Genomic DNA, 22,873 nt, shown 5'->3' with positions numbered 1-22,873 from the left:
ATTTACTTTTAATGGCAGTGCTTTCTTCGTTACCATAACATACTGTGATAAGTATTATTTGGTGTAAATATGGGATTATTCGTTACGTTTAGCTTTATAACAGACGATTGATTAAATATTCCTTTTTAAATAGCACAGGTGTGTTAGAGAATATGTTTTGTGGTCACAAGTCATAGGTACATAAAGTTGATCCATAGAGTATTTTGTTGACTTAATCCAATGCAGATCTCACTCACTCCGTGAACTCCCATCACATGTGCAACTTTTTTCTAATGATAACCTCCTAATTCCATTGGAAAGATGATAGTATCTCTTCCTTTTCTCCGATGTAGCATTATGGAGGAAAGTACCTCAGCTTAGAAAGGAAGATAGTCTTTTTGTGTTCTTTTGGCGCATCCATGAAAAGAATTTGAAAAAGGTCGAATTCATGAAGAACACGGGAGAGTAAGACAGCTTTTACTTTGGTTCTTTCAATTCAAATCAAAAGAAGAACCCCATCGCATCGCCATCTCTTTCAAGCTCCAGGCTCACAAGTCCAAACCTAGAGGAGAGGGAGAGGACTCATCCAACGCCCCTTGTTTCCCCATTTCCATTGTGCACTCTTATCCATTGCCATAAATAAAGCTGCCACACACCCCAAAAAACAAGAGAAGTGCCCTTTTTTTAGGTCTTTTCACAATCTCACCACCACCTTTGCTACCACAGTTCCATAATTGTCACTATATCCACACATGAACACCCCAAACCAACCAACACACTCTCCCTATGCTTATCTTGTGTCTTTAATTATGTGATCAAGGCTTGGTTTTCAAACGAATAATGCTAGTATATGTTCAAATGTGGAATTTTACTACCATTTGGATAGATTACTTTTTAACATTTCCACAGATAAAAAAGAATCTTGAACAGTAACAGTAAAAGTATGAAAAATAGATGTCATATGAAGAGTGTTGAGTAATTAAACTGGGTGGGAAAAGATGGAATATCATCATATCATATCATACATGCAAAGAGAGTTAGAAGGACTGAACTAATTAAATTTTCCTTGGAAACTAACTAACACAAATAACAGAGAGAAAGAAGATAAGATAGAGGTTATTTTCTTTCTCCCTCTTATTTATTGTTTTACTCTCTCTAATATCAAAACCAGTCAGAGAACAGAGCCTCCCAAATCTCCGTGAAGACTTGGACAATGATCTTATGATGATGATACGAATTCAGAGAGAGGAAACACTGCAAGAGATTCTCCAAATCCGCTGGCGAAAATATCTGCTTCTCCACGATCATCTCCAGCATCGAAGTCCTGAAGTCACTGTAAGGGTCGCTCGAGCGCTTCACCACCGCGAACGTGTCCTTCACCTTCCCGTGCAGCGGGAGAACACCCATGTCGGAGCTCCGGTCATTTTTCCGGCCACGGCGCCGGGACATGGAGGAGTCCGAGGAGAGGCTCTTGGAGGAGAAAAGGGTGTCGGTTTCATCGTCTTCGTCGCTGCTGTACCACCAGTAGCCGCCAAAGTTGGTGTCTTTGGAGCATGAATTGAAAGGGAAAAAGTCCCTTCTCTTCTGGGCACGTCTCTTCTTCTTCTTCTTCTTCTTGGTCCTGACCCTTTTCGTTGAATCCGAAGCCTTTGTTTTGTGGTGTTCGTGGATTGTGCTGAGGGAAACGCTCGGAGAAGTGGGGGGGCAGGACATGACACCGAGGTTAAGGTTAAGGTTGTTGTTGGTGGTGGTGGTGGCGTTGTTAGCCCAGAGAAAAGGTGATGAAAAATGTGAGATTTTGCGTCTAGAGAGAGAATGAGAATCGTTAAAGGACAGAATGCAAGTGTCGCTGATTGTTTTGGGCCTACAAGTGGGAGGACATGGTGTGGTTTTGGGGGAGGATGGTTCAGTGGAGCTGGGTGGTGCAAAAACTGCTTTTTCCATTACATCCGCTATGTGACGGGTTCTGCAGGAAGCGAAGGAGGATCTGAACATGCGAGAGATTCGAAGTTTGAGACCTGTTTGGTTTTCCATGGCGAAAGACAGTGTGAGATGAGAGAGAAGTTTGAAGGAGAGAGTAGAGAGAGGGAAGGTATAAATGCATGAAGAGTGGAAGGGAAGAGTTATTAATAATGATTTGAAATGAAAGGAATTTAATTAATTAATAAATGAATGAAAATAATAAAGGACAGAAATGCTACTTTATGCTTTGTCCTTGTGTTGCAGAGAGTGGATGAATGAGAGAATTTGAGTTTAGTTTAATAAATACTTGTAACAGTTGTAATTGACCTTAGACCTTCAACTCCCCACTCTCTCCCTTTTCAAAATATTGCCAAAATAACATAATAATACAACAAATCCTAATTAATATCACTTATATTACATTAAATAAAAATTACTAGTAACAGTGGAAGGAATTTGGATCTTATTTACATTTTTAATATATAAAAAAATTAGTGGATTTAAAAAAAATGCAAAAACTGAAGAATTTGAACTCTGAAAGAATGGGTGAAACTCTGAAAATGGTAGAAAGCTTGGTAGATACGACAGAGTAAAAGGTCGTGCATGCTTTTCTTTCTTCTCCTTCCGTCTTCATCAAGCTCAGAAGCAGCATTCTCCCACAAGCTAACCCAATCTCAACAATTTATAATATATTACAAATATAAATTAATTATTTTTTAATGACATGTGAACTTGATTATGCAATAATTTATATATAATTAATTTTTTTCAATTTAAATTTATATTTTTAAGTTTTGAGAAATTGTTAATATAATTAAAATATTTCAAATGACTTATGTCATGACAATAATATTCATGAATATTATTTAGTAATTCTTTAGTGACAAAGATTTGAAGGACGATTCTACCTTACATATCAATTTTTTACGTAATATAATAGAACATTATAACTGCACAAGAGGAGCTCTTATATATACTTATGAATGTTGTCACACTACTTATAGAACATATGGATACCATTCATATAGAGACAACACTTGTTTCAACATTCAAGTTTAGAAAGTTTGTACATATATATGGATTTTTGAGTCTATTCACAAAAAAGTAAAACAAAACAAAAAGAGAAGAAAACAAGGAAAAAAAAGAAGAAAGTATATGTTTTATTTGATAAATTTAACTTAAACAGATAATTTTAGTTTGAAGTATAAAATATATAAATAATTCAATCTAAATTCCATTTAAATGTTTACTTTTTTAGTAGTAAATAAATTAAATTTATAAACATAGTCTAACATTCTTGACAAACATGTTTCGATTTTTCCAAAATATTAAAGTTTTAAAAGCATTATATATTAGATATTTTAAGCATAAACTTTTAATTTATATATATATATATTAAAATATTTGAATTTGTGGAAAAACTTATCCTAACCCGTGAGTGAGTAGCTTTATCGGATTGGAAGGTCATGCAAGTAAATCACAGTGGTCAGTGGATTCAAATCTTTATTTCATCACATATTTTTATTTTGTTAATTTAATAAAAATACGATATTAGGAGTAATTATGCTAAGAATATCTCATCTAAAAAATAGTATTCATTAATATATAGTTTAAGACCTAATTTATTAAATGAAAACCTACTTGATAACCCATCAACCTATATTATAATGAAAGAATATTATATTAAATATAAAATATTTATTAAGACTAGTATATATCGGAGATGTTGTAAGAATTTTGTATTCTTTATCATTTATGAAGATGGCGAGATTACCTAAATTTTATTTTAAATAATACTGATCAATAACTACTACTTCATAATTAATATAATTAAAAGTTGTTACAACTAATAAATAATAATAATTAATAGAATTGGAATGAATAACATGGCACTAAAATAATCTGATTTTTTTGTAAGTTTTCCTTATCCCACAATGGCTCATTTTGTTCACGACATTCCATTAGAAATCGTTAGCTAATTACTACTTGATCGTAATTAGACATGACCAATAGCAGAAGAGGTGGTAGCATTTGGTTATTGCTACTTTCCAATGGTTTTTTTTTTTTTTTTCTTTAACTGTAGGAAAAAAAATGTTACTGTTACTTTCTTTTCAACTGAAAGTATATGTCATTTGAAAACTTATTAAGTAAATTTTATCTAACTCAATATTTTATAAAGTGATATTTTCACTTACTTATATAAGAAATATTTTAATTTTTAGTTGATATACATTTTTAACACATCCTCATAGTCTATTATCGGACCAGTAATAAATTGTTTGATAAGTTAAACAAACCATTATTACTAACATATCATATTAATTTTGTATATCTTGGTAGAAAAAGAAGAGAGAAAAAAAAGATAAGGTTCATTTCAAATTTTTTATTTCTCCTTATTTTATTTTATAATTATAATTATATATTAAAATAACTTCTACCTCCAAAAGATACGACAAACCAACATCTTTGATGTATTGAAACAATGTGTAAGGAGAATGAAGATTAATGTGAAAATTTAAACTTCAACTAGATATTATCTACTTTAAAATTTTCAACTTTTATCATAGTTTTATGTTTAAAAGATATCTTACCGGAATTAAAAAAATATATTTGAATTGTTACTAATATGAAACTATTTAGACATAACAAAACAATTAAAAATATAATTTTTATTTGAAATATATTTAAGGTTGAACATATTAAGTAAATACATCATATATTATTATTAACATATTACTTTTTGTAATGTACTATTAAAATTGCGCATCTTTTACTCTTTTAATTATTAAATATGTTGACGTATAAAAATTCAAATTTATAAGTTTATTGATAATTAAATTTATATCTTGTCTAATAAGAATTTGATTCCAAAAGACTTCAAAGTAAATAAATATATTATATATAATTATATAGACAATACAGGTATTACATAGTAATATAAATGCATTATAATTAATAATGAATTTATCTAAACTGTTTTTAATATAATTGTATTGCATACATACATACTTATAAATTTTTTTTATAACAAGCGAATATATCAAACTTATACATTATCCATGTAAAAAAATTAAATTTATATAATGATATTTATTAGCAAGTTATTGGTACGACGAAAATTATCAACAAAATTGATAATTACTTCGTGTCTATATAATATGATTACAAAGAAAATATTTAGAATGCATTTTTTTTAGTCAACTTTTTTTATCTGTTGAAACAAACGTAATACGATGAAAGTGTAGATGGCGTTGCTTAAATACAATTATTTTTTCGGCAATATTCCTCGATAAAAGTACTCTAAAGTAATGGAACCAATTATTATTGAAATGGATTTATTATTATTATTATTGTTATATTAATTGGGTAATTGTACTAATTGAGTTAAAAAACAATTTAAGAAGTGCAGGATATGTTTGCTCTGGGATATATATAGAAACAGGGGACCACAGTGAACAACGTTAATTATACTTATACTGTTTCTTAGTTGATGGCGCTTAATCATGTTTGAAATTCAAATAGTAGAAAACGAAAGCTGGTGGCATCTCCTAGTAATACACAATAACAGAAATAAAAATTAATAACAAAGTCCTACATTACCATAGCCTTTTCAATAACCCTTTAAGAATCTTTACCTAAACTTCCTTCCAATCTTCATAGTCCCGTGATCTATGCTTACTCTAATATAAAATTAAACATTTACTTCTTATGAATATCAAACACTTCTCTTAAATAGCATGTCGACGTCCGATACTTATATCGGATACCGACACTCGTATGACACTTGTAGGACACGTATTCATGAAGTATCTAATTCAAGAAGTATTTGTTGCTTTTCTAACAATTTTAATACAGTTCTAATATAATTTTAAAAATGAAAAATACATTAATTTTCTAAAAACTCAAACTTATTATATAATTTTTTTATGATTATAAAAATAAGAAACAAATTCTTATGAAACAGTCATGAAAAACATTTTTCTGCTCCAAAATATATTCTGAAACATACTTGTGCACATAAATCTTTATTATCAATTTATATAATTCATAATTATGTAATATATAGATCTGTGTACCTGTGTCTTACATTTTAGATATTATACATATTTTTGTGTCCGTATCAGTGTAGTCCGTATGATAAATAGTTTACTTGATAACAAACTACCTAACCATTATCTCCTACTTCTTTTTTCTTTTATGAAAAACAACCAACTTTGATAGGTTTATGTACACATGACTATTAAACTTTAAGATTGATTTTTTTTAATAATAAATAAATAAAATATTTCAGAGTATTTCAACTTTTATAACATCTCAAAACCTTTAACAATTAGTAGCTATATAAAAAAAAAAACAAATAGTGCGGAACTTTTAAGCTATAAACCTAATCTCGCACACAAATTACAATGGACCAACTTAAACCTTAAACACTTGAATAGATAGCATATTGAAAAGCTCTTCAAATCTCATTCTATTAATATTCATCTGGATTCAAATTGGGTGTTCTTGGGAATAATATGGTTTAGGATATTGGGTGATAACCGAAGGAAGTGGTACAAGAGGTCTCAGTGAGCATTAACCAGTAAAACCTAGTACCTATATTTATAGCATTCAACTGAGAGAAAACTGAGATGAGAGGATCCCTTTGAACCACTTAGTTCTTGAAGAATGAGTCTACACGAAATCATTTGAATCAAAATGCAGTTTCCATTTGCGACATATAGCTGTAACCAGTGCATTAACCCTAAACCAAGAAAGTGGGTTGAATAAAATATGGAGTCCAGAGTAGACACCAATCATGTATGTATTCGCGGTTTGATTTTGACCCTTCTTCTTTTTTATCATTATTTTTTATTGGATTTTGAAAATGAGTGTAAGACGGTGGGGGATCTCCTAGTATATGTTTTTGTTTATATTTCTCAGTTCTCTGAATATAGAAAGCTTCAAAAGTTGATGGTGCAGAGAGAGAAGAATGTGGGAAATTTGATTTTCGATATGTGAGATATGGGAGTGGAGGACAAAGGTAGTATTGTCACCTTATCAATGTTCCCTTCTTAATGGATCTCATTAACCATTTTTGTCACCATGCTCGCGTCTTTCTCCACTCGTCTGCTAGTTACAAGACAACTTTGAGATTTCAACTCTTTGCCACATCAACAACTTCTGTCTTTCCCACTAAACCATCTTAATCTACTATCACAAATTATTACACTGTAATCCCAATCCCCCAGAATCTGCTTAATAGATCAGTTGTATACACATATATTTAAATCTATGTGGATATTTAGTGCATATTGAGAAATATTTTATGTTATGTAAATGTGTAGGCTCGAGAGTTTAGATAATACGTAAAATTGCTGACGTGTCAATGATTTTTTAGTTGTTTAAGTCTTTTTTTTTCAAATGTTGATGTTTGGTCGGATGTAAAAGATACATCGAGTTCAAGTAAGTACTTTAGTTTAAGAGCAAGTTTTGGTAAAAATGAGAAAAACGTACCTTATTCTTCTACTGATGATTCTATTTATAACATTTGTTTATGGACCCTGGTCATAATGGGTTGGACATTAGTTACTAACTGACGTGCATCATGGTTCCGTAGGAATGTGTATCTTTCAATTAATCTGTTTTAACTGATTTGTAAGAGATATTTTTGTATATTCCAGGATACACCTTGACTTACTGTTATTTATTGCATGCTTTAAGATGTTTTTTATCTAGACGATCGATCACCAAGACTAAAAGTGATTCATCGAGTACCGACCGGTACATGTTGTTTCAAGAAGTTAGTGTAATTTTTCACTCTCGTAATAAGTTTACAAACACTTTACAGAGTAAAAAATATCATTACAATTTCACCTAATCTTGACATGATAGGCAAGTGCATGCTAATACACCAGACAAATTCAAAATGCAAAAAGAAATCAGTGCATGCCATTATTATTTGTTATTGTCAACAATCTATATAAGTGTACTTGAAAAAGTGGTAAAAAATCATGAATCCATGACAGTTTGAAATGATTAAATGATTTCTGTAATTAGAAGGGAAGCATAATGAAATGCATTAACCATAAGTACTGAAAAATGTGTTTGGAATGATGAGGAGAAGGACTTTTGTGTGTGTGTGAAGAGCATCTGAAAGTCTTGGAAGGTTCCAAACGCATAAGGACACATGGAAAGGAGAAGCTCTTGCGCTTTACTAGTTGAAAAGCCCCACCAAGGGGTAACAGACAGTGTGGGATAGTTACAGTCAGCTTTTGAAATTCACATGAAGTTAATGACAAGAAGATACAATTACTATTACATGGATTTCTTGCCACACTATTCCTCTGTTTCCTCTGCTTATGATGATTATATATAAAAGGGTCTGAACCCCATTTTTGTTAGCTTATGGCTTGTCAATGAACGCATGGGGAGGTGTTATAGTTTGACATTTGGATCATGACGTATGGTTCATGCTTTTCTTCTTTTTTTCTTCTTTTCCCTTAAATACCACATGTACCACTTAGATTGGTGCAACCATAGGATATTTGTACAGGAGATTAGGTTGGAATTTCAAATCCTTAACGTTAAGTTTGCATCAAACAGGTTCCTCTTGCAGAATCAGACAACAGCATTGGACCCAAATAATGCCGTGAGAAAAGTCACCAAAAAAGTGTTTCAAGTTTTGAATTGAACCAATGGGATATGTTTTGAATTGAGTAAATTGTGGCACTAGCAGAAGCTAAAACATGTGCATTTGGAGTAATTTCATGGACTGGGAAATTTGATTTGGTGGTACGGTATTTGGCCTATGACTAAGATTAATGTCAACCCTAAGTTTTTTTTTGGTACGTGTGTGTGGTGTGATGTGAGGAACAGAGTACCTGATTTTATGAAGGATTCAGCACCCGTGACTCAACTCATACATATTTTTGCTTATTCTTTTACCATCACTTCACTTTAGTTTCTCTCTTGTTGCAAAATATATATGTACACACACTTTTTTTTATCACTCAATACATCAAACTAGTCCATAACTCCACGGAGATGGTTACAGGACCACGCTGCTTTGTTTCATCAATATTGAAATAGAGAAGACAGGTCAAGTCTCAATAATTAAACATTGTTTAAAAAACTACAAAACCTGTCCCTTTTTGAAAATATATTATTTATTAATATTGGTCAGTTTCAAAATTTGAATAGTTTTTTTTTAAGGTAGAATATTCGAGAGTATATCTGTTTACAGTGAAAAATATATTTTATAAGTTTTAATTTTTTTAAAATATTTTTTACTATTATTTTGAGTAATTTTATTAAATATCTATATAATAAACTCTTAAGATAGATAAGTTAGATTATATTTCTAATAAGAGATCACACTAACTAACACTGCCTAATAAATATATTTTCACATAACTTTAAAATCCTACTAACATCTTCTATTTTTTCTAACCAATGCCCTTAACAAAATTCTTACATTCATAATTATGGAGCATCTTAATAAAAGCAAATAGAAAATAGATTAAAAATATATATTGAATGTAAGGATTAAAATAAGCAAATAAAATATCAATTAACAATTTTTACCTTTTTATATTTATTTTCGATCAAGCTCGCTAACAATTTTATTTCTTTTCAAAAAAAATATCTTTATTCTACTTTCTTCTAATGGGTACATAACCACATTTATTTTTCCTAAGTGGTGTGAGATTCACACATATTTTTTTTTATTGACTTGTTTAATAAATAAGTTAAAAATCTTCTATCTCGAAGTTTTTACATGAAGTAAGTTAGGTCACCTTGAAAAAAGTGACTTTGGACCACTACAATTAGATTCATTCTACTCCTCTATAGATTTTTCATCTTTATAATTTTAAGAGTTTTAATTTAGTTATATTTAATTAGAGATGACACTGTTAATCGTCACACAATCAGTTCGTAGTAAAAATAAATAAAAAATGTAACGTGAATTAGACATTTAAACTTATTCGTCCACATAAGTATTTCTTTCATAATCCGTAATCAACGTGATCCAAGTTTGGAGTGGCTATTCTAGTAATCCATATTTTCTTTTAATCTTTTTCTACGGTATAAAATTGTTTGGGTTGAATATAACTAAATATTTTAATTAATTATTTTGTTAATATAATATATTTTCATATTTACTTGTAGGAGATAGTAAAAAATTAATCTTTGAGTTTTTCTTTTAATTATTATAGTTGCAACAATTCGTTATTTTTATAAAATACTCAAAATAGAATTAAAAATTACAAAGAACTTATTTCTAATTTTTTCAATCAATTTTCAATTTATGCGGGTCGACCCGTGAAAAAAAGCCCAATTGTGCATGATATGTCAAACATATTAAGTCACAATCTTATGACCCACCATAATCTATTTTTTTTAATCAAATAATGTGGAAGAGTCATGATGAACAACCATAATATCAATGTTAACTATTTAAATTAGATTACATTTTGAGTAGACAAACATTAAATTTATATTTCTTTTGTCTTTAACAATTTTTTCAAGTAAACATTTTTCAGTAAAGTTAAATTATAAATATATCCATAAGTTGATTCTGACATGTGAGAATACAAATATTTTGACCTTAATTTTTATTTATTTAATCATTTCAGTTATCCTTACTCGTCAACCGTCTGGTGGATGTTTGGATTCGAAAAAAGAGAATAAATAAAAAGAAAGAGAATGAAAAATGAGATTATCTTGATTAAAAGGAATAGTGAGAAAGTGAAAGAAAATTAAGAAAAAATTATTAAAATTTGTGTATGATTATATTATATTAGTTATTATAATAAAGTTTATTTTTATTATCATTACTTATATTTAATATTTATTACTATTATTATTGTATTAATTTATTTTATATTATGTTATATAATTAATTATATCATTCATAATTAAATATTTATCAATTATGTTATAATATAAGTGATTATATGTTTATGTTATATGAAATATATGATTGAATTTCCGCTATGCATACAAAAATAAGATTATATGTGTAATATTTTCTTTCTTTAGATGGTTTTCCACAACCGTTTATTTTTTTATTTATTTCAGCTCAGGAACAGTATTTCCTCCGAATATAACAGTGTAGCAAAGTAGGGATGTAATGAATAGTGTCCTTCGTCTCAGTTAACACTAAATGTACCAAGATGTCTTTAACTTGCAAAGGACACTCACCAAATCTTTTTATCAGAATAAAAATCTTAATATGTTAACTTTTTCTTATGTACCCCGTTCAACACTTACAAGTTTTGGCAACAGTTAAAATTGACCAAAACGATCGAAATCATTATAAAAAGATTAACGAGATTAATCAATAATTAAATACTAGATAATACATTTTTAATTATGATCCAAATTCTTAATCCGATTCAATAACAAAAGATTTATGATAATTATATAGATAGACACAGATCCAAAGAATCAGGTACATCATCATTCAGTACTAATAGCATCAAATACTGAACAAAAAGTTTTTATTTTAATGTCGAAGTACCTTTTGTAGTTACCATTCGAATCCAAAATTCACAGAAAGAAGGTGAAAGGAATACGCAGAAATCATGAAATCATTTGAACTCGATCTATAAGAAAAATAATCGTTTTCTTACGAGAACATTTTAAGACAATTTCATCTTATGTTAAACGATCAAACCAATAGTTATGTTTAGAATTTGTTTAAATAAATTAAGAAGTTAGATATTATCATCCACACTACAAAGGATAAAGCAAACACAATAAAAGCAGAGATACATGAATTTACCAAGAACCCTCCCCTAAGCAACATCCATGTCCGTCTCCTTCACTCTGTTCCTTTCAGTATTATTTTTATTATCCTCAAAAAGAGTTTCCATTTCTTCTAAGGTTTTTCCCTTGGTCTCGGGCATAAACACATAAAAGAAAGCCGTAGCCAACACCATAATCCCCGCCAGCACAAAAAACATCCCTCCAAACGTTATTTTATCCGAAATACTCAAGAACGTCATGGACACCACCCCACTCACCAACCGGTTCACCGAAATCGCAAGGCTCGACCCTTGGGCCCTAAGCCTGGAAGGAAATATCTCCGACGAGTACACCCACGTGATGGGCCCAAGCCCAATAGAGAAAAACGAAACATCAGCGCACACGGCCACGATGCTCAGCACAACGGCCCAAAGAGGCTTGGAAGTGGAGTGTTGGAGAATCATGGAGCCCAGGCCCAACGCAGACAGCGACAGGGCCATCCCAGTGGTGCCCAACAGCAAAAGAGGCCTCCTCCCAAACCTGTCCAAGTAGAGGGCGGAAAGCAAAACAAAGGAACTCTTGGCAATTCCCATGATGACGTTAACCCCAAAAAGCTGTTTCTTCCGGTGAATTCCAGCAGCTTTGAATACCTCCGGGCAGTAGTATATGACGGCGTCGTTTCCGGAGGCCTGCATGAAAAAGTTAATCCCAACGGCGGTAACCAGCATCCGCCTGATGGGCCCAGTGGGCCGTACCAATAGCTCTTTCCAAACGCCCTGCCCACGCCAATTCTCCGGGCCTGGGTCTGCAGCTTTTGTTATCTGGTGAAGCCGTAATTCAGCTTCCTCCGGAGTAGTTGAGATTCTGAGAAGAACGCGTTTGGCGTGGGGGATTCTTCCTTTCATGACGAGCCACCGAGGGGATTCCGGCATGGCGATGACGCCTAAAGCGATTGCGATTGCGGGCAGCGCTGCCAGTCCCACCATTAGTCTCCAAGAAATGTGTTGAGGGAGGGAAGAGAGGAAGTAGTTGACGATGTAGCCGAGGAGGATCCCTACGGTGATGAACACTTCCGGGAGCGATGTCAGGAAGCCACGTGTCATCGCCGGTGAGAGCTCTGCGGTGTAGAGAGGGGCAATCATGAGGGCGTAACCCACGCCAATGCCTGCCACCATTCGGCCGCACAAGATGAAGGCGAAGGAAGGTCCCAGACCCATCAAGATGGCGCCCACCAGAAACGTCACCGAGGATAAGACGATTGTGTAGCGTCTTCCAATGTAATCCGAGGTTTTTCCTGATGCCAGTGATCCGATTAGAGAGAAGACGTTGAGTGTGCCCACCAGCACTTCCTCTTGCACCGCCGATATTTTTAGGTTTTCTCTTATGAGCAAGGCGGCGCCACTCATAACCCCAATGTCTGCGTATCCAATCAGAGCTCTATCAGTGAAAGAAAATGAGGGAAAAAGAGATTGAATGATTCGGTGACCCACCGTAGCCCAGGAGAATGGAGGTGGCGGAACCCAGAAGAGCCGAGACTACCGTGAAGGTGTTGAGGCGAGTGGGAGAGGTTTGTTTGGCGTTGCCGTTCTCCATTAGTTGTTTGTGACTGTGAATGTGAGCTTCCACAAAACGAACAAGAGAAAAGAAAGAGATGAGAGAAAACCAACACCACATATACCAAATTAACAAAATTATTAATCAATTTAAATACAAACAAAGACAATCACTTTCATGCAACATCAAAATAATAATACTTAAATGAGCTTAATATCTTTTTTTTATACCATAAATACATACTCTTTTTTTATGTCTATTCATATCACTAATTTTGAAATGATGTTAACAAATAAAAGGGTTGTTGAAAGTTGGGATTAAGGGAAGGATTCTTTTTCATGGCATCTGTAAAAATACTATGACACATTAAGGAAGATCTCGATATTTGACACAGTATATTTAATGTGTAATAATGATTTTTCGAAAACTGTAACTATTTATAATTTTATCATATTTTTTTATTATTAGGTCAAATTAAAATTTTAAATTATAATTAAGAGTGTATTATATAATATTTAATTATTATTTTATCTTTTTTCTTCTATTAAACTTAAAGAAATTTGTTTGTATCAGTCGACTTTTACTAGATATATGGAGACTTCTATCAATATTTAGGACAAAATATAAGCTATTTGAAATTTATTTATATTTAAACTTATTTTCTTACATTTGAAATATAATGTAAAGTTGTATTTATGTGTCGGTAGGTATTAGTCTTACCCGTTTAAGAGTGTTTTTATTTATGTTTAAACCTGAATAACTGTATTGTTACAGCATCTTCTATGTTGGATAGTCTCTTGTCAATGCTCAAAGTCGAGAGAGCCATGTCCTGTTTAGGTATCGCTCAAATCTGTATGTTAGTCTTGAAATCGACTTAGTATTTAGAGACACATCCATTAAATTTAATATATATCTTTAATTTTTTAGGCTACTTCTCCTCTAATCAAGGAACTTTATAATTCACGTAATAGAAACTAATTAAGAATTAATTGTGACCAATAAGGATTCTAACTCACACAAATATTTGGTAGAATATTCAAACAATTTATATTTATGACCTTCTTGCTTATAAATTATTGGGTATGAAGCCAGGATCAATTGGGTTGGACTGACTAGATACATGTTTAGTAAGTGTGCTTAATTATTATGTTCATTTATTATCTCTATTTAAAGATATCATTGTACTTGTAATTGGTGTGCAAGAGGATATAATGTAAATCTAATAGTTGTTTGGGTGGATGTAGGTTGCAGTTGGCGACCGAACTGCGTTAAATCTTGTGTCGTTTATTTTTCTGCAGTTGATTCGTGATTATGTGTGTTATTTCCGCATGCGTTTTTCCCATCATAAATAACAATACTTTATTTTGCTTATCAATAATGACTTATCTATATTTGTTCCATTTTCATTTTGCACAGACTATTACTCATTACTTGTAATCTTTTATGCAGTTCCAATTGAAATATTGTTGAAACTGTGATTACATATGAAAATTAAACGCAACAAAATTGTAAAATGATAAATCCAATATAATAATAGTTTAAATTCATAAAAGAAATGAATATAAGTAAAGATTTAATTTAATTAAACATACTTGACAATATAATTTAGATAAAATCACTTATTGAAATAAAAAAAAATATACTAACGAGTTTATTAATTAGTTTCACCTGTTTTAAATTAAAAACTAATTTATTAAAAATTAGATCACCAGCTTTATCAGTCAAATTTGAAATAAAGAATGTACTTAAAACAAACAAACAAAAATCTTAAAAGAGTTAATAATTACATTTAATAATTTATTAACTTATATATATTCAAAAAATATTAATAGCAATTTAAAATAATATAAAAGAAATAGTTTTGAAGCATTAATGAGATATTAATGAACAGGCAAGGAAACTTCATTTTCATTGAATGATAGGATAGGAATCCATCGGTGTCGGTTTCGTTTCATAAAGATGGATCGGCCCATTAACTTTTTTTTATTTTTAGTTTTTTAAATTTTGTATTATATATATTAAAAATTATTTAATTATATAAATATTTGTATGCTTTTAATTAATTAATAAATTAAATTAAAATAATAATTATTTTACATATTAAATTACTTTATTATAATTAATAACTAATTTTTTATGTATTAATGATTTACATTACATTAGTATATTTTGCATTATTTAAATAATAAAATAAAAATAATAATTTTTTTATTTGAAAAACGTGAGTCAACTTTCCTGACCTAGTTTAACAAACTATTTATTTACATTTTTTTATAAAAAAAAATATAAACCATATAAGAAAATAATGGTATTAAACATAATGAAGCTGGTTAATAAAGTAATAATTAGCGTATTCATAATTATCCTTCCTGCATACTTATAATGATATGTTATGATACCAACATAATGTATCAAACTTTTTTTTAATTAATTAAAAAAAAAACACTTGAGATATTAATGTATCAATTCTTACAACCTTTTCCAACATGCTTCTAATTACATCTCATAACAATGCATTTACCATCTTTCCACAAAACATACCTCTTTTTCTTTTTCTAATAATAAGCCCAAATTTGAGTTTTCACCATTTATGATATAAAATATATTTTACTATGTTAGCTAGTAACCAAATATATATTTCAAAATATTTTTAAAAATCATGTTTAATTTAATTTGATTTTTTTTTTAAATATAACAAATTTAATGTTATGCATATATCTGATGATAAACACCAAACTGTGCAAGGTGTTTCTTAAACATATTACATGCATGACAAACTGATGCATATCTATCATAACTAAGACCGTTAATTCATAAAAGAACCACATTCTCGTTGATTGATAATAACAGCACATTAAGTACTTGACTTCTTTAAGAAAATTTCTCCACAACAAAAATTTAAGTTAATTTAATAAAATTTTGTTTGTTTTAATAAGATTTTTACCAATTATAAAATTTCCAAAATATTTTGATACATTGACATAAGATCATATATACAATTAATCAAGTAATTTTTTTTTTCACAAAAGTTGTATAATTTGCTTTCGTTATTATCATAATAGTAAAAAAATATTACTAGTATGGATAAGTCATTGTTCAACAATTTTAATAAAAAAAAAATTAAAAAAATAGTGTAATCTAGTAACAAATTTAATTATAATGGTTTTAAGGTTATACTTATAACCAACTCATTGGCCATATCACAATTAAAAATGGAAAGACCTTTCATCTTCATCAATTCTTCAAATATATTAACTAGACTCATGGTTGAACATACCATATTCAATTCCATTAGATGTTTGTGAATGTTTTCTCCTTCAAGTTCATGAAATTTGAAAAATAAAGGTATCAATCCGAATTTAAGTTCACAATTAATTTCTTCTTATAGTAGTAGTTATGGAAATTGAATACATGAGGGTTAATATCCAATGTCTAGATTGACCAATTATTCCAAAGTTATTCCTTTGCTAATTTTCACTTTCTTCAAACGAGAATGCTTAGTTTTAGAACTAGATAAAGTTGTATCAAGAATTATATAACTTCAATCCCTTTTTGTAATCTCTTTGCATGTTCTTTCAACTCGAGGTTTAGAGGATGTAATATATATGGTATGTTCTTGCTCATACACCTCTGGAACAAATTTTTATAATACTCAACAACCAAACAACGTACAATAGTAAAATAATTTTGAAAAACACAAATATATATGTATATATAATGAAAGAATATCAATTTATAAGATTCAATGGCATGTGCTTTTCGATAACGACGCCAATTTGATAAACTTGGTGTGACAAAAATGTTTTATCAAATTGAGATCATATATCTAACAACAATTAGAGTGTTGTATTGGTTCCATTGTCAGGACTAATACAAAACTTCAATTGCGACTAGATATAAATCTCCACTCTTCAAGAGTTATAACACTCATATTAGGATTTCAGTGCAAAACAAAAACATTTTAGTTAATAACCCTAAATCCTAAACACATAAGTATGCCAACTTCAATTGTTTTAAGCATTTTAGGACTCACCAAGAGATAAGTTGGGTAGGTTGATTTGTCTAATAAGTGAATCAAGTAGGTTAACTAGAGTCCAATGAGGTCTAACCAGTTTTAGGCATGTGAATGTTGTCTTTTAAGGATTTCTTTTGAAATTCAAATTTATTATGTTGTCTATTTAAGAACTATTTTGGGAACCATTGTTGTTTAGTCTTTGTTTCTAAAAAAATCATCTTCTAGTTTTGGACTTAGTATTTTTCATTGTCATGAACAATCTAAAATAATTTTTTTTTTTTTTTTAAATTAAATATTTTTCACCATCCAAAGTACATTATAAAAAGGTGTGTGAATTATAAAAATTAACTTGTCCACCAACCATCTTAACCATAAAATTAACCTTATGTATAAAGAAATTATAAATCATTGTTAATTTGATACAAAGTATAATATACAAACTTAGTTTTGTTAATTGACCATTTTAACCATTATAATAAAATTGGATACAAACCAATATATTGCCAAAAAAAACACTACAAAAAAACTTCCCATATTCCATTTTTTTAAAAAAAAAGATCATATATGAACTCCACAAACTAACTCATTCAATTTGTGATGCATCCAATTTTGTCACCCAATCCTAGCTACACCACTCCATATTCAATACACCCCCATAGAGTCATTGTAATAATCCAAAATATTGAATCACACAATACTACCAAATTTCTTTTATTGCTCTCATTATTTTTTATTTTTTTAACTTTATTATCTTATTCTTTTGTTCTTCAAACACATTTCATAAACAATATCAAGGTCCCCCATCACGAACATCTCTCTAACAAAAATAATCACAATACACAATCTTCTGCATAACATCATAATTCCCAACACTTTCAGATTTGCATAATTTTTTTATGTCATTTCTTTTATTTATACAAACATTGTCCATATTATTGTATATAGCCAAAAATACACCAAAACAACACAAAGCTCACAATTAACATGCATTTCTTTTATCACATCATAATTAATATACCTTTCAAGTATAATTTAACAAGATCTTAACAAAGTTGATAAAAAGAACAAGCCAAATTAAAATTCTTATGCTAAGAATATTTTACCCTATATACAATCCATGAAAATCTTACTAACATAATTAAATGTAGATAGAATCGAAGATTGACTAAAAAGTAGGAAGTAAAAAAAAAAGAGAGTGAAGATGGAATAGAAAATTGACAGGAAGAAGACAAAGTCTCTTAATCGAAATCAGTATTATAAGATTTCCTTTGTAAGGTAAGGTTGGTGTCTCAAACTGCAACTACAACCAAACAAGATGACTTCTCTCTCTGTCTTTCCCTCACTCCCATTGCTTCAAAACCCTAACTTCACTAATCCCCGTCTCTCTAATTTCATCAATTTCCCTTTCAATTCCACGCGTTCTTTCGCCCCACTCTCTCGCCGTGATTTCCTATGCAGAGCGTTCAGGGATTCCAGCGAGGACACCAAAGCGGTCCTCAAGTCCGACGACAGCGGCGGTGGAGACGGAGGCGGAGACGGTGGGGGTGACCGGGACGCGGAGAAAAAAGAAGGGCCTTTGCCGGAGTGGTTGAATTTCACTACTGATGACGCCAAAACGGTGCTTGCTGCTATCGCAATTTCCCTTGCGTTTCGCACCTTCGTGGCGGAGCCTAGGTACATTCCCTCGCTGTCAATGTACCCTACATTTGATGTTGGCGATCGACTTGTTGCTGAAAAGGTAGCCTTTTTGTACCTTTACCTTCTTCTAATTTCAAAAGGGTGTTCAATTGTTCATGAACTTGCTATTAGCTGTGTATTTTCGATTAGGACTGAAACTTTGACGATATTCAGCTCGGATTTCGCACTATTTACGGCAAGGAGAATGCTATTTGGAGATAAAGTGTACTGGTAATTAATGATTAAAGAAATCAATTGTTTAAACTTGAAAGTGTAATTAAACTCGAAGTTTGTGAAACATGTATTTGATCTTGATCACAATCTGAAATATAATTTTTTAAACGACGAATGCAAGTACACTTTATCCTCTGAAATTGTACTATTCTCACTTTAGAAGAGTGGGTTTAGTTGAAACATGATGAGACTGGCTCAATGTTGAAATTAACTACTCCACCAATGAAAAGGAAAAAATCTTGTGTGTGTGGATATGGCTATTCCCTTTTAATAGATTTTATCATCATCATCTGATTAGGCTTTCTGCTATGATTTATGGTGTGTCTGTATGTGAAGAGCTGAATATTCATCTTCATGACAACTTCAGCTATTTGTTGGAAATTATAAGAATTTGGCGTTTTTCTATAATGTGTGGAGAGTCTGTAAGGCTCTGGAAACATAAGAGTTGTAGTTTGTTTACTTCCTTTTTAAGACACTACTTTTCAAACCATTAACTGAATTTTTTTTTCATGAAATGTTTATAAGTGTCTTACCTTTGTGGGTTCTAGTGATTGAAATGTTGATTCTCGGAAATTTTTTGTAAAGTTTTTAACCATGTAAAACATGGATCTAAAAATTTCTTGTTGTGAGACATATACTAGCTTATGGGGATTACGGTAGACTTAATTGGTAAATTCCCAGTTTCTTTTTGTTTTGCTTAAACAGATTATTTACCAACTTAGAAATTTGTAGATAATAGTTTTTTATTTTTTTACTTGTTTGTACGTATTTGTTCTGATGACAAGTGTTTAATGTTGAATTTGACTACTTCGCAAAATATATATGTACATGTAGGCTTGGATACTTGTGTTGTGAGGCAAAGTGTCAAATTTAGCTATAATAGATTTTAACATCAAGGTTCAGCTAGACTTACTTCGGTCATGATGCATCTCCATTGTAAAGATACATCTTCATTTTTCAGGTTTCTTACTATTTTAGAAAACCATGTGCAAGTGACATAGTGATATTTAAAAGTCCTCCAGTTCTTCAAGAAGTTGGATATAGTGACGACGATGTTTTTATAAAGCGTGTGGTTGCAAAGGAAGGTGATATTGTGGAGGTAAGATCTTTTGAGAAGAGCATTGATAGTCTTATTTTGTGATGGTATTGTCTTTTGAGGATGTTACATTCATAGTCATGTTATCATTTGTTTGTCCATACCTTCACTTTTCCACTTGGTTGGTTAGATAGTGGCTACTGGTTGTTATATGTAATTGGAACTTCAAAGTCTGCATGAATAGCATTTAGTAGCCATTTATAATTTAAGCTAGATTAATGGGGTGCTTGATTCAGCAGCTTAGGCTGAAATGTGAGCAATTGAATTATTTGCAGGTCCGTAAAGGGCATCTTGTAGTTAATGGGGTTGAGAGGAATGAAGACTACATTCTTGAACCACCTGCATATGAGATGAAACCCACAGTAAGTTATATATTTTAACGTTTTGGTTCTGTTGTCTTTCTCTCCTCTATTGATCCTAAGGAACTACATAATTTGTTTTGTTTTGCAGCGAGTACCAGAAAACTACGTTTTTGTGATGGGTGACAACCGGAATAACAGCTATGATTCCCATGTGTGGTAATGATGTTTTTTAAGTATCCTGTCATACATTCATTCTTTTTACTATTATTTTCATATTTGATAATAATGTTGTGAATGGAATGTGATTTTGTTAGGGGTCCCCTGCCATCGAAGAACATCATAGGCAGATCAGTATTTCGGTATTGGCCACCAAATAGAATTGCTGGCACAGTTTCTAAGGATAGTTGCAGTGTTGAAACCACGCCGGAGAGTACAGAGACTGCTCTACCTTCTCAATGACCACACTTGCCATCCATTAGTGTGGATAATGTAAAATATGCCAATTTTTGAGGTTAGTCTTAATCTTAGAAAAGAAAGAGAACGTTGCTAAGTTGGAAAAACATATTTATGCAAATGCTCATAATTTAGATGCAAACAAGATTTATTTAAACATAGTGCATCACAAACGTAACAAAAGAGCTTTCTAGGAATTTACTTTTCCTCTAGAGAACGATTGATTTGTATTACATTATAAAATGGCTTTATTATTTAAGAAATGATAAATTGTTTACGATTGTTATTGAATCTTTGAGGAATGATTGATTATTTTGGAAGAAAGGCGTTGTGTGTATAATATAGCTGATTTGATTGTTACCAAGTAAAATTTATAAAGCTTATTTAGGATTTTAAAGTTATGGAATGTAGAATTCAAACTAACATCGTATTATTACCAGAGTGGACTTGAATTAAAAAGGTCCCTTGATACACTTTTTTGGAAGTTTAAAGAGGTAAGAAAAGGAGAGACTATTTAGGCCAATTTAACTAAATAAACCTCATAAAATAAACACAAAAAAGGCTTTTAAAGCAAAAAATTGATTTATATTTAATAGGTTATAGCAAATCTATGTGGTTATGTACATTTGATTAAGTATTCATCACCCTCTTTTATCTTCTTTTTTTCATCATATGCATTTATCTTTGATGTTTTTCATTCCAATTGTCTTGTTCAATTGTGCTCTTGCTAAGTTTCTTCTCCATTACTTAAGTTTGATAACTCTTGGCCAACTTGTTTACACCCAAATCTCACCCATAATTTCCTTGTCCGATCTCAAAAAAAATTCCAAAAAGAGAACCAAGAATCACCTCAATCTGTAAAATAATATTCACAATTTTACTCCAAAAAACTCCTAGAAAATTTTAACCTCATCCTAAGGTATAAAAGCCTCCCTAAGGTAGCCCAGAAGAAACACCGTCCTCCCTTAGAGCTAGCCAAAATTAAAAACAACCCATAAAGCATAAACCCCTTCTTGAATCATGAATAGTTTGCAAAAAATTGTCAATTCGTAAAGCATGATTATAATAGGATAGAGCTTATGTGATGGTTAAACGATGATTAAGACATTAACTAAAACCAGGAATAATATTTATAGAGAAGCAAGGTAAATTAAGCGCAAAGTAACCAAAAAGGCAACACAAAACTAGTTGGAATAGTAAATATATCCAACTGCTTTAGAAAATACAAGGAGATGAGACTGTTTGAAAGGAACTTAATTTTATTACAGACTTGATTGGTATCATCACATACTATTCATTGCATAATAATAAAATTAGGTTAAGTTAAATATGATCAATGAAAGGGTCATCGGATAGGAGCGAAAGACTAAAACTAAATATAATCACAGATAAATCATCTGAACTATGCTTATGATCATCACATGACCCTTCCTATATAATTATAACGCAACAACTAGATCAACTATCGGTAGAGAGCCCCTCAGCCTTGAGAGTTCGAGACTGATCGGTTTTGGGTCGATCTGACATGCTCCTATAAGTGGCCCAATTGCATTCCTACTGGGTAGCGTATCTGACTCGGATAGGTATTTGCCTAACTTATAAGATATAGTAGCCTCTACAATTCAAAAGCTAATAAATGCAAATGCAAAACTAAATACTCCCTACATTTTTCAGTAAATAATTTCTAATACAATAATACAAAAATTATAAAGAATACAAACAGAACAATAAAATTATTAATGCATTGTAGAAAAAAAAACAATGAATGTAGACGGACATAAAATGAGCTGGCGAAAACGGAAAAACTTCATATTTGCCGTCGTTGGGGATCATAATATCATAGTTGAAAAGAGCAAATTAAGTATTTCT

The 22,873-nt window shown here is 30.9% G+C and overlaps 3 protein-coding genes and 1 non-coding gene across 4 annotated transcripts; 1 reads left to right on the top strand and 3 right to left on the bottom strand.

Moving 5' to 3' along the window:
• Window positions 1-955: 955 nt before the first annotated feature.
• OFP8 (ovate family protein 8) lies at window positions 956-2,089 on the bottom strand. Its single transcript, XM_068615111.2, has one exon. The coding sequence runs from the start codon at window positions 2,011-2,013 to the stop codon at window positions 1,141-1,143; it is 873 nt and encodes a 290-aa protein (XP_068471212.2). The 5' UTR covers window positions 2,014-2,089; the 3' UTR covers window positions 956-1,140.
• Window positions 2,090-11,608: 9,519 nt separating this feature from the next.
• Window positions 11,609-13,404, bottom strand: LOC137812876 (putative polyol transporter 6). The gene is made up of 2 exons (XM_068615110.2): window positions 13,164-13,404; window positions 11,609-13,090 (listed from the first exon to the last, which is right to left on the bottom strand). Exons 1-2 carry the CDS (start codon window positions 13,345-13,347, stop codon window positions 11,724-11,726), a joined length of 1,551 nt encoding a protein of 516 aa, XP_068471211.2. The 5' UTR covers window positions 13,348-13,404; the 3' UTR covers window positions 11,609-11,723.
• Window positions 13,405-18,468: 5,064 nt separating this feature from the next.
• Window positions 18,469-21,295, top strand: LOC137812874 (chloroplast processing peptidase). Its single transcript, XM_068615109.2, has 5 exons — window positions 18,469-18,980; window positions 20,115-20,252; window positions 20,525-20,611; window positions 20,700-20,767; window positions 20,866-21,295. Exons 1-5 carry the CDS (start codon window positions 18,558-18,560, stop codon window positions 21,008-21,010), a joined length of 861 nt encoding a protein of 286 aa, XP_068471210.2. The 5' UTR covers window positions 18,469-18,557; the 3' UTR covers window positions 21,011-21,295.
• Window positions 21,296-22,344: 1,049 nt separating this feature from the next.
• Window positions 22,345-22,434, bottom strand: LOC137813103 (small nucleolar RNA snR60/Z15/Z230/Z193/J17). Its single transcript, XR_011081341.1, has one exon. It is a non-coding gene; the product is annotated as a small nucleolar RNA snR60/Z15/Z230/Z193/J17 (small nucleolar RNA).
• Between the last annotated feature and the right edge of the window lie 439 nt (window positions 22,435-22,873).

This window comes from Phaseolus vulgaris, chromosome 2, assembly GCF_051622355.1.
Source record: "Phaseolus vulgaris cultivar YP4 chromosome 2, ASM5162235v1, whole genome shotgun sequence".
Taxonomy (NCBI): domain Eukaryota; kingdom Viridiplantae; phylum Streptophyta; class Magnoliopsida; order Fabales; family Fabaceae; genus Phaseolus; species Phaseolus vulgaris.
This window is presented reverse-complemented; position numbering and strand designations above follow the sequence as displayed.

Bases quoted from the DNA above. Each gene is read 5' to 3' on its own strand.
- OFP8 (XM_068615111.2), bottom strand. From the start codon at position 2,013: ATGGAAAACCAAACAGGTCTCAAACTTCGAATCTCTCGCATGTTCAGA.
- LOC137812876 (XM_068615110.2), bottom strand. From the start codon at position 13,347: ATGTGGTGTTGGTTTTCTCTCATCTCTTTCTTTTCTCTTGTTCGTTTT. The intron at 13,091-13,163 runs GTGGGTCACCGA...TTGGATACGCAG, and splicing joins CTCCATTCTCCTGGGCTACG to ACATTGGGGTTATGAGTGGC.
- LOC137812874 (XM_068615109.2), top strand. From the start codon at position 18,558: ATGACTTCTCTCTCTGTCTTTCCCTCACTCCCATTGCTTCAAAACCCT. The intron at 18,981-20,114 runs GTAGCCTTTTTG...TTCATTTTTCAG, and splicing joins ATCGACTTGTTGCTGAAAAG to GTTTCTTACTATTTTAGAAA. The intron at 20,253-20,524 runs GTAAGATCTTTT...AATTATTTGCAG, and splicing joins AGGAAGGTGATATTGTGGAG to GTCCGTAAAGGGCATCTTGT.